This window comes from Benincasa hispida, chromosome 12 (assembly GCF_009727055.1).
Source record: "Benincasa hispida cultivar B227 chromosome 12, ASM972705v1, whole genome shotgun sequence".
In the NCBI taxonomy this organism is placed as follows: domain Eukaryota; kingdom Viridiplantae; phylum Streptophyta; class Magnoliopsida; order Cucurbitales; family Cucurbitaceae; genus Benincasa; species Benincasa hispida.
The window spans coordinates 72,706,460-72,723,013 of NC_052360.1; the positions used below are offsets into that span (position 1 = coordinate 72,706,460).

The 16,554-nt window shown below is 29.0% G+C and overlaps 1 protein-coding gene across 1 annotated transcript; it reads right to left on the minus strand.

The window, feature by feature from the left end:
• Positions 1-5,329: 5,329 nt before the first annotated feature.
• On the minus strand, positions 5,330-6,961 carry LOC120067991 (B3 domain-containing transcription factor NGA2-like). The gene has a single exon (XM_039019648.1). It carries the CDS (start codon positions 6,706-6,708, stop codon positions 5,608-5,610), a length of 1,101 nt encoding a protein of 366 aa, XP_038875576.1. The 5' UTR covers positions 6,709-6,961; the 3' UTR covers positions 5,330-5,607.
• Positions 6,962-16,554: the final 9,593 nt, after the last annotated feature.

Genomic DNA, 16,554 nt, shown 5'->3' on the forward strand with positions numbered 1-16,554 from the left:
TATTTTTTTTATTTTAGAATATTAATGGGCTGTGGTTTATTTTTACCCTTGAGTGAAAAAAATTAGTCAATGAAAGTCGGTTATAATCGTTGAATGTAATAAATAAATAAAATAAATAAAAAAATTTGTGCTTCTATTGAATCATTAAATAAGAAATAACAAAGTGTCTTTCTAATAACTTTCGTATACATTAAATGATAGGGAAATTATTTCAAATGGTAAAACTATTGAAAATATTTATAAGATAGTTTATCAGTGTTTATCAACGTCTATTATTGATAGTTCTAAAATTTTGCTATATTTTGTAAATATTTTTGTTCATTTTTCTATATTTAAAAACAACCTTAAATGATGTAATATTTTTAAGTTACATTTTCGTAAAATTTTTCGTTGAAAAAAATTAAAATTTTGAGGCTTTTCACTGTCTTTAAAATTTAAACGGTGTTGTATAACATGTTTGAGAGTGATTTTGAAATAGTTAAAACCATTTTTGTCATTTTTAAAATCATTTTGATACATGCTTTTAATTATTTAAACCAATTTTGATGATATAAAAATTGCATTTAAAAGTATAAAATTAAACATTTAAGGCTCGTGTAGTCATTAGTTTTTGTTTTTAAATTTTTGAAATTAACTTTATAGATTATAAACACTCATACTACCTCTAAATTTCTTGTTTTGTAATATACTTTTTACCTGTGTTTCAATAAATGATAAAGTCAAATTTTGAAAATTAAAAAGTTTAAAAAAATTAAAAAAGTGTTTCAAAGTGATTTCAAACATGACAAAAGTGATTTTAACGATTTCAAAATAACTCCCAAACATGTACTAAATTTAACTTTAGGGTTGATTTTTTTGTGTTTTATGGCCTAAAATTTTGAGTGCTGACTTACTTAGTTTTTGGGAGAAAAAATCAATTTACATCATTTTAAACTTCAAACTAATAATTGTATCTATTTATATTCTATGCTTTTAGGCCACGTTTACACGAGGTGAAAGGTACTCCATCGTCAATGGAATATAAAAAGTGGACCTCAATTGATTACTTTTGTTGTTGTTTACCTATGTTCCATAATCATAATGATTAATTGTAGGGCATGCCTCAAAATCTATAATCAAATTGTGCAATCTAATGAGGAACGGTGGGTGCTTAATCTGATTGTGGTTGAAAATTACATGAGATGCATTACTTTTATAGTTACTGTTATCATTGTCATTACAGATATTGTTATTGTAACAATATCAAAATTATGAATCTGTCACATTTATTATTACATTTACTTTTACCGTTACCATTAGGATTTAAAGTAATCCAATTATATTTGTGATTCAGGTTTATTATGATTCATACATCACTGAAATCTCATTCTGATTACATCAATTTTCATTACGATTTGGTAAACGTGGTCTTAGATTTGAATTAAATAATTTATAACTACTTTTACTTAGTAATTTCAATTTTAAAATCACCCAATAAAACTCTTCTTCACCCAATATAGTATTGAAAATTTGAGGGTGGAGATTTGAGTTTTAACCTCACAAGGCAAAGTTAATTACCAATATTGTAATCATTGAACTCAAGTTGGTAAAGCCATTTAATTATAGCAAGAAGTATACAAAATTCAATAATAATATATGAGATAAAAGACTTTTGCCAGTAAAACCTTTGTTCTTTAACCTCTTTTTCAATTAACAAAATTTCAAATTTAAAAACTAAAGCTCGTGTTTTGAAAAAGTGTTTAAACCAACAATAATAACAGACCATAAAAATTGAAAGAAAAAACAAAACCATCTTTTTTTTTTTTTTTTTTAATGAGAAAGAAAAAATATCTTTATAAGGATTAATTTGAAAATGTTGTCACTTTCCTTTTCTTTCTGCTAATTTGGTTGATTGAATTTTTTTAAATTTTCAATCTTATAAAATAGGTAATAAACATGGGTAAACCATTCTTCATTACTTGTTTTCTTGTTTTACTTTAAACAAAAAAGGTACAAAAGTGGTCCTTGTGCACTCATTCTTAATTATTCCTTGTTATTCAAAATGTTCCAACAAATATTACTTAACAAGACCAAGTAAACGGTAAAGGGAGTTTAGCTCAATTGGCATATGAATGCATTGATGACGAAGAAAATTAGGTTTGTGACAGTACGCTTTTGATTCTTAAGTTTTGAATCTAGTTAGTTTCCTTTTGGTTTCTAAATTTTAAAATGTTAAACACATTACCTTTAAGTTTTGAGTTTAATTTTTATTTGGTTCTTAAGTTTCAAAATGTTATATTGTTACTTGAATTTTGAGTTTGGTTTTCATTTGGTTTTTAGATTTAGTATTTTACACTTTTGCTCTAGAGTTTTCGCTAATGCTTACTTTGGACGTCTTCGGTTATAGCTTTTGATTAGTTTATTTAAAATAATTATGAATTAGAATTTTAAATTTAATTTTACAGTGATAAAAAATTAGTAAAAACTAATCAATAATAATTCTTTTAAATTAATTAACAGACATTACACAAATGATCGATAGTTAATATTTAGGGAGAAAATTAAGGCTACAAAAGTAGATGTTGAAACCTAAAGAACAAATTAAAATAAAAATCAAAACTGAAATATAAAAATGTAACATTTTGAAACCTAATGAGCAAATAAAAATTAAACTCACATCATGGGGTAATTAAGATAATTGAATGTGTAATATTTTGAAACCTAAAAACTCAATAAACACTAAACACAAAAAACTAAAATTGTATTTTTTTCAAAAAAAAAATATCAAAAGCTTTGAGAAAAGTTTCTAGTATTATAACAGTATAAAATTTTCCATACTCCCTCGATTCATTGTGTGCCACATCAGCATGCTCTTAACATGTATGAAGACAAATTTGTAGTGTAAACAAAGGAAATATGATACTCTCCTAGTACTAGAAAAATTTTCAACAATCTCAAAATACGTTTCTTGAATTTTTATTCACGTTTGTTTACCGAGCCATTTTTAAGTATAGAAAATAAAATAAACATTTACAGAATATAGCAAAATTTCAAAACTATCAATGATAGACACTAATATACGTCTATCAGTGATATTGATAGGCACTGATAGAAGTCTATCAGTGTCTATCAGCATCTACCATTGATAGTTTTAAAATTTTGCTATATTTTGTAAATATTTTTTACAGTTTTACCATTTGAAATAATTTCCTTTTGTGTTGAAAAATAAAAGAAGGAATAAGAAGAAGAAAAGAGTATTATGAATATGAAATGACAAAAACACCCTTTTTCTTTATTATTGAGTATTGGGGTAGTTTTGAGTTTTGCAAAACATTCTTTTTTAGGGTTTAAATTGTTTTTATGAAAGATTCATATTCTCAAAAACAAATGATAGCTCTGAGCATATAAGACCTTTGGAAAGAGAGAGATAATAAAGAAGGGTTTAGGGTATATATAATATATAGGGAGTTTATATAGGTATATAGGTAGCTAGGTATATAGCCTTACCCAGTTTTGTTCAAACTTTTTAGGACACCCTCTCTGGCTTTCTACTATGTCTAGCTGTGCCATCCCACAACATTGTTACTCATTATTTTTGTCCATGGCTTTCACTACAACTCTTACATTTTTTTTTTAATTATTATTATATATGTATAAAAATAATGTCCCCTCTTAAATAATTATATATATACACACATATATACAACTAGTTCTCTTATTACATCCTCCTCACATGTTTGTGTTCTCTATTGTGCCTCACTTTTTAGACCTTTTAAGTCTTATGTTTTTAGTTTGGTCATATATAATAACTTTTGTGTAAAGAAAAGAAAATTTTTGTTTGACAAACAATTCAATTAATAGAGCAAATGGTTAAAGCCTTGTTCGACTAACCGTATGCTTTCGGTTTTTGGATTTTGGAAATTAAGTTCATAATTGTACTATTTCTCACTCTTATGTGTTTTTATGTTTTGGTATTTACTTTAATTCTACTTGTGTTTTCAAAAACTAAGCCAAGTTTTGAAGAGTTAAAAAGGTATAATTATTGGAAAATTGAGAGATGAAAACTATGGAAATTGACTAGGATTTTAAGTGTTTCTGAACTATAATTTGAAAAACTGAGTTGCAAATAAAAACGAAATTGTTATGAAATAAAGCCTAAAATCATTTCAAAATCACTCTTGAACGTTGCATTTAATCACTCTAAAGTCAACTTATATGGTATAGAAATCATGTTTATATGTCAAATGTGTCTTTAAATATACTTACAGATTAAAATGATTATTTAGATCAAAATATATTTTTTTTCTAAAGTCATTCTCAAATATATCTTTAAATCTACTTATTTATATCTAATTCTTTAAATACTCTATCTATATAAACATTTGTTAACAAGACAAATGAACAAAAAATATTGTTCTTTTTTATATTTAACAAAACCCAAAACAATAAATAAATTACAATAAACATATAAGGATCTCACAACTTGAAATCAAGATACAAACAAACCACAATCATAAGAGTTAAAATGAAACTGATGTACATAAATTACTTGGAGAAGATCTCCAAGAGAAGAGTCAATATGAATAGAAACTCCAAACCACTTGGAACAATAGATAAAAACATCAGACCGCACAACCTAAATAACCATGCGGGGAACGTTCGACTTAAGGCCTATTTGGTAATATATATACTAAAAACTATTATACTTCGACTGTATATTTCTAACTCTAAATATATGTCAGTATTAAAGGATATATGAAAAACTAAACACTACTATTATGTAAAGGATAAATGATTTTAAGGTTTTGGATTCAGTCTTGAGAAATGTGAGGATAGTAAAGGCAATAATACATAAATATTCATAGATAGACATAGAGAAACATATGAGGAATAATTAGAATTTAATAGCACAAGTTTTCATAATTATTCTATACCCTTTAAACTGACACACCCATGGAAGCAATATCCATATTTCTCCAACCAACCATCGTCTTCTTCCCAATCCAAACCTATGCCCTAAACCCTAAACTCAAGTTTCCATTACACACATTTTCTTTTTCAATTTTCAGTTCTAATGTCACATATATAACCAAGTAATGTTCTTACAGCTTAATCTTTCCGTCGTACTAGTTTAATTAACATGAACTCGTAGTAAAATTGAGTGTATATCAGAAGAATTGACAAAACTTCTGGATCTTATCAACCAAAGAGATACGAATTTACAAGGAATTCCAAGAATTGTTGTTGTGAAACCCAGAATAATGAAAGGGGAAATTGACCTAAAAAATGTTTTGCAGAAGAACATATAAAGTTGGGTATAAGAAATAATTCAAAAAAAAAATGAACAAAATTTCAGTAATAATTAGAATAAAATGAACTTCAAAGGGCTACAAAGATGAACAATTTTGATGATTGATATATCTCAATATCTTCCTTTTCTTCAACTTCCAATATTCGTGAAAATTAGACAGCAAAATGTGTTAAAAAAAAAAAAGAAAAAAGAAAAAAGAAAAAGAAAAAGAAAAAGAAAAATTCATATATAATGGAAGATTCCCATATAAAATTTCCAAACCTTTTTTTGTTTGTTCTTCCTCCTTTTGGTTTCTGTAGTCTCGTTTGTCTCTTGAATCAAAGTAAATCCCAATTCAACGACAAGGGTTCTTTCCCTCTTCTCGAAACGCCGCCATTTGACACATCCTCTCTTCCTCCTCCTCCGTCTACCTCTGGTGAAGCACACTCCATATTAACTCCAAAGAGTCTCAACCGTTTCGCAGCGCCGGAGTCGGGTTTGTTAATAATCCCCATAGAAGAACATCCTTGATTATTAACAACAATCTCATCCCCATTTCCCATCCTATAAAGAGATGAAGAAGAAGACGATGACGACGACAAAGGTCTAAAATAATACATGGAAGAATTATTGTTATTAGACATCCCAAAATTAGGGATTTCAAGCCCGTAATGAGGGTAAAGATGGTGGTTGTGAGTTGTAATTCGTCGCGGAGGAGGTGGTGGTGGCAAGTGACGAGCTGTAGCCCAACGGAGGAGAAAAGGGTTGGAGAAATGGTGGTGATGATGGTGATGAGGAGCAGGAGCATCGGGGCGACGACGGCGCCAATCGATAAAAAGACGGTTATCATTAGCGGAATGACTTGGGAGAGCTCGGTGGAAGGAAACGATGTCGCCCGCGTCGAGTTTTTTCTCCTTAACAAAACGGCTCCAACCTTTTGTCATGACATAGCTTTGGCTACTATTCCAATAAGAGTAACGAAAGCGCCAAGGCTTTCCATGACGGTCTTCAAAGTTTAAGATGAGGCCTTTCTCATTTGTGGTTGAATCTAAAGGGAAGTATTTCTCAGCATGTTGTTTTGGGATAACTAAACGGTTTAATTTGCCAACATCACTTGGAGTAACAACTTTATCAAACATGTGTTCTCTTTCTACAACATCAACAAAGCCATTGCTTTCCATTCTTAAGGATAAATCCATGAGAATTGGTTGATGATCTTCATTTTGAGACTCATAATTTCCACTTTCATGATCTTGATCTTGTTGTTGGGTTAATTGGGAGTGAGAATTTGGGAAGAAATTGCATGCAACAATACTACTCTTGATTTCTTCATCTTGATCTTGATCTTGATCCTCTTCTTCTTCTTCATCTTCTTCTTCTTCATCTTGATCTTGTCTTGTTTTGGTAAGAAATTCCATGTCTTGTTTGTGAAAATTCATTAATTTTGGGGTTTGGAAGGGTGAGAGGGGGGATCAGAAAAGAAGCATATCTATTTTGGTTGCTTTTGTAAACCCTAAAAGGATAAGTAATTGGGGGAAGGATATCAAGTTGATTCTTTTTACTTTTTTGGTGGTATTAAATTCTTGAAATTTCAATACACACACTTGAGAGGAAATTGAGCTCCACTCACACACATACACAAATCACAAAAGAGAGAGAGAGAGAGAGAGAGAAAGAGAAAGAGAAAAGAGTGTGTGTGAGAGAGAAAGAGATGGGATTTCTCTAGTTTATTTAAACCCAAACTAGATTATTACATTGCATACACACACCCTATACCCCTCCCCTATAGCCCCTAATGAAAAAGAAAATAATAATAATAAAAAAAAAAAACTTTGAATCTCTTAATTCCCCCAAAATTTTCTCATCCCAAGTGGAAGGAAGTAAAAAGATGATAGCACCACGGGTGATCATATCCGCACTAATCTACCAAATCCCATCAAAACTCAACAATTAAGCGTATTTAGATGAGAGTAATACTAAATTAGATGACCACTTAGGAAGTTCTCGTATGATACGAAAGATGACGTTAGAATTAGGTTAAAATTTAAGAATGATACGAAGAGAGGGAGGCATTTTGAGTTAAGCTGAAATTAAACTAGTTCTTGAATGGGGTAAAATGGGTAATAGTGAACAAATTAGGGGTATTTAGGTTTTTTGTTTTGAGAAAAAAGGATATGGGTTATGAGGGCACATAGTGTGTGTATTATTGAGTTTTGGTAATGTGTATGATTGATTGAAATGTTATATGGTCCTGCTGGTGGGTGGGGAAAGAAAGGGAAAAAAAAGAAAAAAAAAAAGAAAAAAAAAGAAGCAATAATCTAATGTAAGACTAAGAGAAGTGGAGAAACAAAGACCCTGAAAATTAAAGGGCACCCAATTCTCTTCTCCATATGTATATCTATCATCAAACCTCTTACAAGAAAAAAAAAAAAAAAAAAAAAAAAAAAAAAAAAAGGGAAAAAAGACCTTCTTTTTAGATTTTTAATTTGGTCCCCATCCCCAAATATAAGTGGTGGGGTTTTGCTATATAGCCCCTCTAGGCTTAACTCTATAGCCCCCCTTTTAGCTACTTCATTTAATCAACTCATTTGAGTTCATTTAGTTTCCTCCTAACATATTTTTCTCTCCCCACCTACTATTGATCTGTTTTACTTTTTTATCTTGTTTTTTTCTTTTTTTTTTTTTTTTTTTTTTTTTTTTTTTTAGCTTATACCTAATTCTTCCTTTCAATTTATTTACCTATGTTTGATTTAACTACCCAATGTGTCCTAAGGTTTTTTAATTCCTATTTGGGTTGTATATATTTAAATCATAATATATACTAGAACATAATTCTTTCAATTTTTGTAGTAGTTGCATAAATTTAATGAAATTCTAGAAATTATATGGGTAAATTAGTTTAGAAATCTTTAGATATATTATTTACATAGGGTGAAATTTTGAGAATGAGTCAAATTTTAATGTTAATGGAAATGTAAATTTAGATTAGGGTTTTTAAGTATGTTTTGAAGTGTAAAGGTTAATGTTCTTAAATGTAAATATTTTTTTTTTTTTTTTTTTTTTTTTTTTTTTTTTTTTTTTTTAAATAAGAGTATGTTTAGTAAACAACTCAAATTCTATTTTATGTTTTCAGATACAGTGATTTTAGTGAATATGTGTTTGGTTGACGATTTGGATTATGTTTTTTTAAAATTTTCCAAATTCTGTGGATAAAACATTACAAATTCTGAAAATATATATATATTTTTTTATGATTTTAGTATATCTAGATTTTGAATTCAGAATTTTAAAATGCAGAATTATATTAAAAATGATAAATACAATAAAAAAAATATATAGAATTCCATGTTAGAAATTCAAATATGTGAGGTATAATGATAAATTATTTTAAATGACAAAACTGTTGAAAATATAATAGCAAAATATCACAGTCTATCTATGATAAATTGCGATAGACTACTATCTGTGTCTCACGATCTATTACATATAGATAGTGAAATTTTGTTATATTTGTAAATATTTTGGTTCATTTTCCTATACTTGAAAATAGTCCATAAATTAATTAGTGATAGTTTATAATGAACCCAATATGTAGTGGATAATTATAACTAGTTTTATAGTTTATAAATAGATTTTCAAACATATTTGAAAAATCACTTAAGTTGAAATTTAATTTCTAATTTGTTATCGAACAAATATCTGAAAACATGGAATGCAACTCTGTTTTCTTTAAATCCCTTATTTTTCAAGATTCTGATTTCAAATTGTCTATAAAATACAGGTCCTTAGAGATCGTTTTAGACAATACTTCGGATTATATATATATTCTATATTATTAATTATATAGTAATATATATATATATAATATATATTCCTGCTTCTTCTTAAACAATTAAAGTTGCTCTTCCTACCTAATGAAATTATAGTTTAAGATAAATAGACTTAGGTTTAAAATTACCTTATACCATGCAAAATATGTCCCCTAATATATTTTTGGAAACAAAAGCATAGCTTCAAATATTCCCTTCAATGGCCAAATTTTACCCCAAAAAAATATTAAAAATAAAACTATTTTTTTTTTACACTTATTTATACAACATAGACTAGAAACCCAAACAAAGTTAATTTTTTTTAAAAGAAAGAATAAAATAAAATAATCAGCAAACGAGCTGTAAATGACCTAACAAAGAAGTTAAATCCAAACTAGGGCAAAGTAATAGGGCAATTATATGTGGTATTCCAAAATGGCTTTAATTTAAACTTAGAGATAACCAAAAATCATACGAAAGTGATTTATGAAGTATGAAAATGACTAATGATCTTGTTTGGCCAAGTTAGGCCATGTCTAATAATAAGAAAATGTAGTTGCCCTAAAATGTATGCAACAATTAAAACTTTTTTCATTCTACCAAAAGCCCTAAAACTATACACTATTTCACTGCCCATTGGACGAGGATAACATCATTGTCTTTCTTTACTCACATCCACATTTTAGATAATAATCCTCACTCAATTTTAACTAAGGTCACGTTTATGGAAGGTGTATCGCAATAAATAAAAGGTAAATTTAGAAAGTGGGATCCATTTTTTATGTTTGTTAGTGTTTATCGGCGTTCTACATTCGTACTGACAACTGGACCCCAATTGAAAATTTGTAATCAAATAATGTAATTTGATTGATGAGCATGGGGTGATCGATTGAATTGCATCAGAAAATTACGTCGTATCCTTACCGTTATCGATATGGTTATGGTTATGGTTACCATTATTATTATTGTTTCAGAGAAAAACTGTGAATTTTGACATATTTACTGTTACTGTTATGGTTACGATTACGATTTGACTCTCAGAAGTAAAGGTAACCATAACGGTAATAGTAAATTTCACAAAATTCTTAATTTTAGGTAAATGCGATCAAAATCGATCTAATTACATTTGTGATTGAGGCCCATTACGATTGATATATCAATGAAATTTGATTATGATTATACCAATTTTTATTACAAATTGGTAAATGTGGCCCAACTTCAAAATACAGTAACCAAAATAGTATTTTTTTTTTAACTTTTTAATTTTTAACATTATTACTATAAATAAATGCATTTTTAGAGACATCATAAATAAATGCAGAAAACTAAAATCAGAAAAGAACACAGAGTTTGGTAACCCAATTCGGTAAAATTCCATCTATGTTTGGGGGATAGTGTGCCCATGGAAAAATATATTCACTAATATAAAGTTAAGCAATTATAACGATGTACTTATCTATAAATAAACGACAATTAGAGTGACACTAACCAAATTTAGAGAATGATCACTTAGCCTCCCCTAAGTGTGAGACTCCCCCTCAATGAAACTTAGGCTCCTCCTAAGTGTGAGATCCCCTCAACTTCAAAATACTTAGACTGTAACGACCGGATCCTTACATATTATGGTCCGACCGCTACGACATGCATGCTTAGACTTTTCTATTATGAGATGAGTTTTGGTAAAAATCTCAAAAGAACATATCTAAGATTTTATTAATTAGGTAGAAAACTATATAGAAAGTTTATTTTACAAAACACCAGGGTCCATAAAATACTAGCGTAGTGATACAAAAATGAATATACCTATAATAGTGAGTTTGATGTTTGGCCATTTGAGCGACGTCCAGTTCTACCACCTACGCTGTATCCTTACTACAAAGTCTATAAAAATAGGATGAGTATATAATATACCCAGTAAGTAGTTCTCACATAGGGTAGTGACCAAATGCACAATCACATGCAACATGTTCTGAAAACATATGATTGGGACCGAAAACATATAATAACATGTGGTGGTCGGTTATGCTTCTAATGTAAATTTCTCCGCCCTGATAGGAAGATGAGAACTTAGGCGGAAACTAACTCATCTGATGATTAGCGGGTTATGCAGTCAGTAGGGCCAGAGTCGCATCCAACATCAACCATTAACATAAACATAAGATTGGACTAGAGGGGTGCAACCATACATACCCTGTTAGTCCCTAGAATAATCTTGACATAGAATTGGGTCTAGAAGGGTGCAACCATACATACCCTGCTAGTCCTAGAAGCATAACCTTTATCTAATTAAAATTTAATCTCATGAACAAACATAATGCATGGGGTCCCTTGTCGATAAACGTATTTTAAACATGTAATGCAACATAACAATAACATAATTATGCAACATATTAAAGGTATACTACCATGAAACACTTAAAGAGATGGTGAGATAAACTACTTACCTTGACTGCGATCATAGTTATTCCTTATTATTCCTTATGGTTTAATCAGTAGAGCTTTCCCTCTTAAATCAGAAGGAAATTTGGACAGTATTTCCCTTGCGTTTTCTTCTTCTAACTAACAGAATTACTTCACCCTTTTCACACGATTTTTACTACTGAGTTTTGTTTGAGAATCTGTTTAACTTCCAGCCTAGAGCCTCATATTTATAGCTGTTTCCAGCTCTTCTCTGTGTGACAAATCATCCTACAAATGGCTTCTTTAAAATTACTTAGGTTTAAGAATTTCTCTTAATAAGACACCTAATTTTGGCTAACGTTTGCCCTTACGTCATCAACCTTTGTTTGTATCCATTTTAGGGTTCTCCATGTATAATCTATAAGATCGTGGCCAAATTCAACACATAATCCACCCTTCTGTCCAAATCTCGCTCTTTCCGTTCTCAGAATCTCGCTCTCTCCAGCTTTCTCGCTGGCTTGGCTCTCGTGACTCTCGCTCTCGCTTTCCTTGGTTTGGCTCTCGTGGCTCTCGCTCTCTCCCACTGTCTCGTTGAGAATCTCGCTCTCTCCACTCTCACTCTCTCCATTCTCGCTCTCTCCAATTTTCTCTCCACTCTCGCTAGTTTTCACGCGTGGATTGCCTTCACTACTTGTGGATTCCACTTCCCCTTTTTAACTCTTTCAAATTTTAAGAGTATATGGGCAATTAATTCATCTTCAATTCTTCCAATGAGCAATGCCCAAACAAAAAGTTATCTACTGCCTTTTGTCTCCTGAATTAGCTAGCGTCCAACTTCTAACTAATCCTCCCTGATTCTGCCCCTTATTCATTATTTTTGGATAATTAATAAATTTCTTATTTTTTTTCAATTCTAAATTTCCACCCGATTTTCCTATTAAATTTATATATTTTTCATTCTTAATTATATATTTTATTTGTTTTCCTGCTTTCTAAATTAGGGTTAGGGTATTACATTTATCACCTCTTTAAATAAAATTTCGTCCTGCTTAACATTTGACATTTAATTTTCTGTAGTGTATGCGTACAAATTTGGGTTGTTAGACTCCCCCTAAGTATAAGAATATTAGTAAATGATCATTTAAGCTCCCCTTAAGTATGAGACTTCTTCTCTACTAGTATCTTCCCACCTTCTTATGAATGTCTCTTCACGTTATAAACTTAGGCTCCCTCCAAAACCAACCAATCTTCTCACAAAATATGCTTCAACAACAAACAATAGCACAACTTCAAGATCAACAAAGATTTCGAATCACAACCAGTACAGAAATGGAACTCGTTTTGAGCGAATCAATAAGATCTAGAGACATTCAATCAATAATGGCGAAAACTTCACAATCTCATAGATTAACATATTTGTGTTTTAGGCACAAACACAAGGCAATGGCTTGAATATTTTTCAAAATGACCAACCCTAAAATTGAACAAACTCATCATATATATTTGGTAGGGTTAAGAATATATTCAAGGAAAGAAACTCTGCAAGGAAAAATACAACGGACAACGAAATCTAGAAAATCCTACTGACAAATAAGGAAAAAATATTCTGCAGATTTTTCTGTTTGTCAGGTAACAATGTCACAACATATTGTATGACATGTCGTAGAGGAGAAGAAAAGACACCATCAACTATGCATCATACATATCAACATCTAAGGAACCAATCTCAAAAAAAAATTAGTACGACACGATTATAAACATGTTGTTCAAATTTTGTTTGTAAAAAGTAAGCGAATCCTCTGATAACAAACATCCTAACATCTATCAATACTAATCATTGTAACATCGACATACCCTCTCTCGACGAAGTTCTATTGCGCTATTGTCTACAGAACTTTGAACGAACAATCTTTCTTGACGTTTTTTTTTTGGAAGTTTTCTGACACTTAATAACGTCAAAAAAAAAGTTAGTGTTATAATATTAAAATTAAAGTTGTAATTCATTGAAAAAAAAGTTAACGTTGTAATTGTTAATGAATGTTATTATTGTAATTTAAGTTTAATGTTACATTTAATTGAAGCTGTTGAGAACTTCAAACTTTGACATTTAAATTAAACAAATTAAGTAAAGTAAAAAATTCATCTGTTTTTAACATTAAAATTTTAGGCTTCAGGTCAATAAGGAGGTACTTTGTCTAGAAAGAAATTTTAGTGGGAAATAAATAGGCCTTTCCCCTCTCTCTCTTTCTCTCTCTAGTCTTAAAATTTACATAAAATAACAATTAATACCTTAAACTTTGGAGTTATTTTAATTAGGAAATTCTTATAAATATAAAAATCCCAAAAATATTTATATTTTATAGCAAAAAGTTCTAAAAATGTTTTGTACTTTTGAACCTTTCTTACTATAAATTGTAAATATTTTTAAATATTTTTTTTATATTTAAAAAGGCCCCTTTCAATTATGACTTTTTACTAATAATTGTATTAATTTAAACCCACAATCTTCATAAGTATACTAAACACTTTTTTTTCAAGTCAATCCAAAAAGGTCCTTAAACTCTTAGTTAAGATTCTTTGAGAGTCATCGTCCATGCATAAATTCTAATTGTTCACTTTGTAAAACTAACATTTGAAGAAGTCTACGTACATGTATTGATAATTTCAGAAATAATCTTAATGAATCGTCTCAATTGATTCATTTATGAAAAATTAGGAATTTTTAATTGATACAAATGATAAATTACAAATAATGTTTTCCAAATGAAATTTGAAGGACAATGTAAATTAACTATACGAAAGTATAATTATAAAAGTTTAGAGTTTTAATTTATACGACTTTCAAAGTTTTATGTATAAATCAACTTTTTTTTCAAATTTTTATAGTAATTTGAAACTCCTAAAAAGTTAAATTCAATCCCTACATTTTGTGAAAACTTATTAACTATTTGGTCAAAAAATAAAGCTCACAAGAAATTAATTATTTAGTTGAAACTTTTAGGGGGCAGAACTGCCAACTGGGGAAAAAGAAAGTGAAGTCGTATTAAATGGAAGTTGTGTAGTTCATATTATGATGAATACCCAATTATTTTATCTTATGTAGTCACAAAAATAAATACATTAATTTGTGGAGAAAAAAGAAATGCAAACTTATAGTTGAGAGATATTCTTCTATGTAATAAATATGTTTCATGTTATTTACACATGGAAATTTATATATGTATTTTATAACGGTTTAAATACTATTTTCATCCTTGTATTTTTTTTTTGTTTTAATTCATTTTGATTCTTACATTTTTAAAATACGTTCATTTTGGATTCCGATAAGTTGTACTTTTAACATTTGTTCATTTTTGTCCTTGTAATTTAAAATAATATTTGTTTTAGTGCTTGTGTTTTTAAAAAGTAATTATCTTTGTCCCTTCATTTTCATTTTTAATGGATTAAAATAATCACTTTATTAAAGACCTGTCAACCTCAACAAAAAGAAAAGAATTGTGTATATCACGTTTACAATTAGAGACTAACCAATCCGAAAAATTAGAAATCCAATAATGTTAATCAATATTAATTGGAGAAGAAATAACATTGCAAGGATTTGAATATAGGACCTCCTGACCTAACCTACTTTGATATTATCATGAATTATCTATTGACCCAAAAATTTAAGCTAATGAGTAAAGGTAAATTTAATTTTGTATCATCTAACACAAACATAAACAAATTTTTCTTTCAAATATTTACCCCATCAATGTTAAAACATTATTTGTCAATTGAAACATGGCTTAAGGTTCAAAATTTTTACAATTTATTTATATAATAATAAGCTTATTATTATAAATATCATAAAAATAAATGTCTAATTTTTAGTGTCCTAAAAGTCATGTGTCATTTTTTATGTTATTTATCTGGCTTGTAATAATTCATACTTTGTATCCATGTAAGTTCAAATCCTACCTGTCACTTTGTCTATAAATAGTAGCATTTTGTGGATCTTAAAATTATGCACATTGGTGAGAATAAAAAGAAATTTTCATATATTTCCTATTTCCATAAAACCATATTTTCTATTTCTATTATTCCTATTTCCATAAAATTATAATTTTAGTTATTTTTAATTTAGTTATTTATAAATTTAATTATATTTTATTATTTTATTATTATTATTCATTATATATATATATATATATATACATTCTCCACATCTATTGTGCTCCATTGTGCTCATCAATTTCACAACACGTTATCAGCACGAGCTCCTGTTGCTTTCATCGTTGAAGGTAGGTTCTAAAGGTAGGTCAGTTTTTTTTCTTTTTATTATAATTAATAAATTAAATGTTATTTTGCATATTTAGTACACATTAAATTTCTAATATAAATACAATATTTTGTGATAGTGTTGCCATGACAAACCTTGAAAAATTAGAATTCGCAGCCCTTGACATTAATGGCAATAATTATTTGTCATGGGTGCTCAAGGCCGAAATTCACCTGGATGCAATGAACTTGAGAGAAACAATTAAAGAAAGAAATACATAATCCAGCCAGGATAAAGAAAAAACTATGATTTTCCTTCATCATCATCTCCACGAGAGATTAAAAGTGGAGTATCTTACAATAAAAGATCCCCATATCTTGTAGAAAAATTTGAAAGAAAAAGTATGGTCATCAAAAGGCAGTTATTCTTCCTAAAGTCCATTATTAGTGGATGCATTTAGGGCTACAAGATTTTAAATAAGTGATTACAATTCCACATTATTTAAAATCAGTTCAAAATTGTTTTATGCAGAGAAAAAATTACGGATGCTGATATGTTAGAAAAAACATTTTCTACATTTCATATCTCGAATATATTCCTGCAACAGCAATATCGAAAGAAAGGTTTTAAATAGTATTCTGATTTAATTATTGGCTGAACAAAATAACAGGTTATTGATTAGAAATTATGATTCTCAGCCAACCGGAATGACATCATTCCCTAAAGTGAATGTTGTGAATTTTAATAATAATCGTGGTCGAGGTCGTAGTCACAGTTGAGGTCGTGACCGTGGTAGAGGAAGAAATAATTATTATTTT

Bases quoted from the DNA above. Each gene is read 5' to 3' on its own strand.
- LOC120067991 (XM_039019648.1), bottom strand. From the start codon at position 6,708: ATGAATTTTCACAAACAAGACATGGAATTTCTTACCAAAACAAGACAA.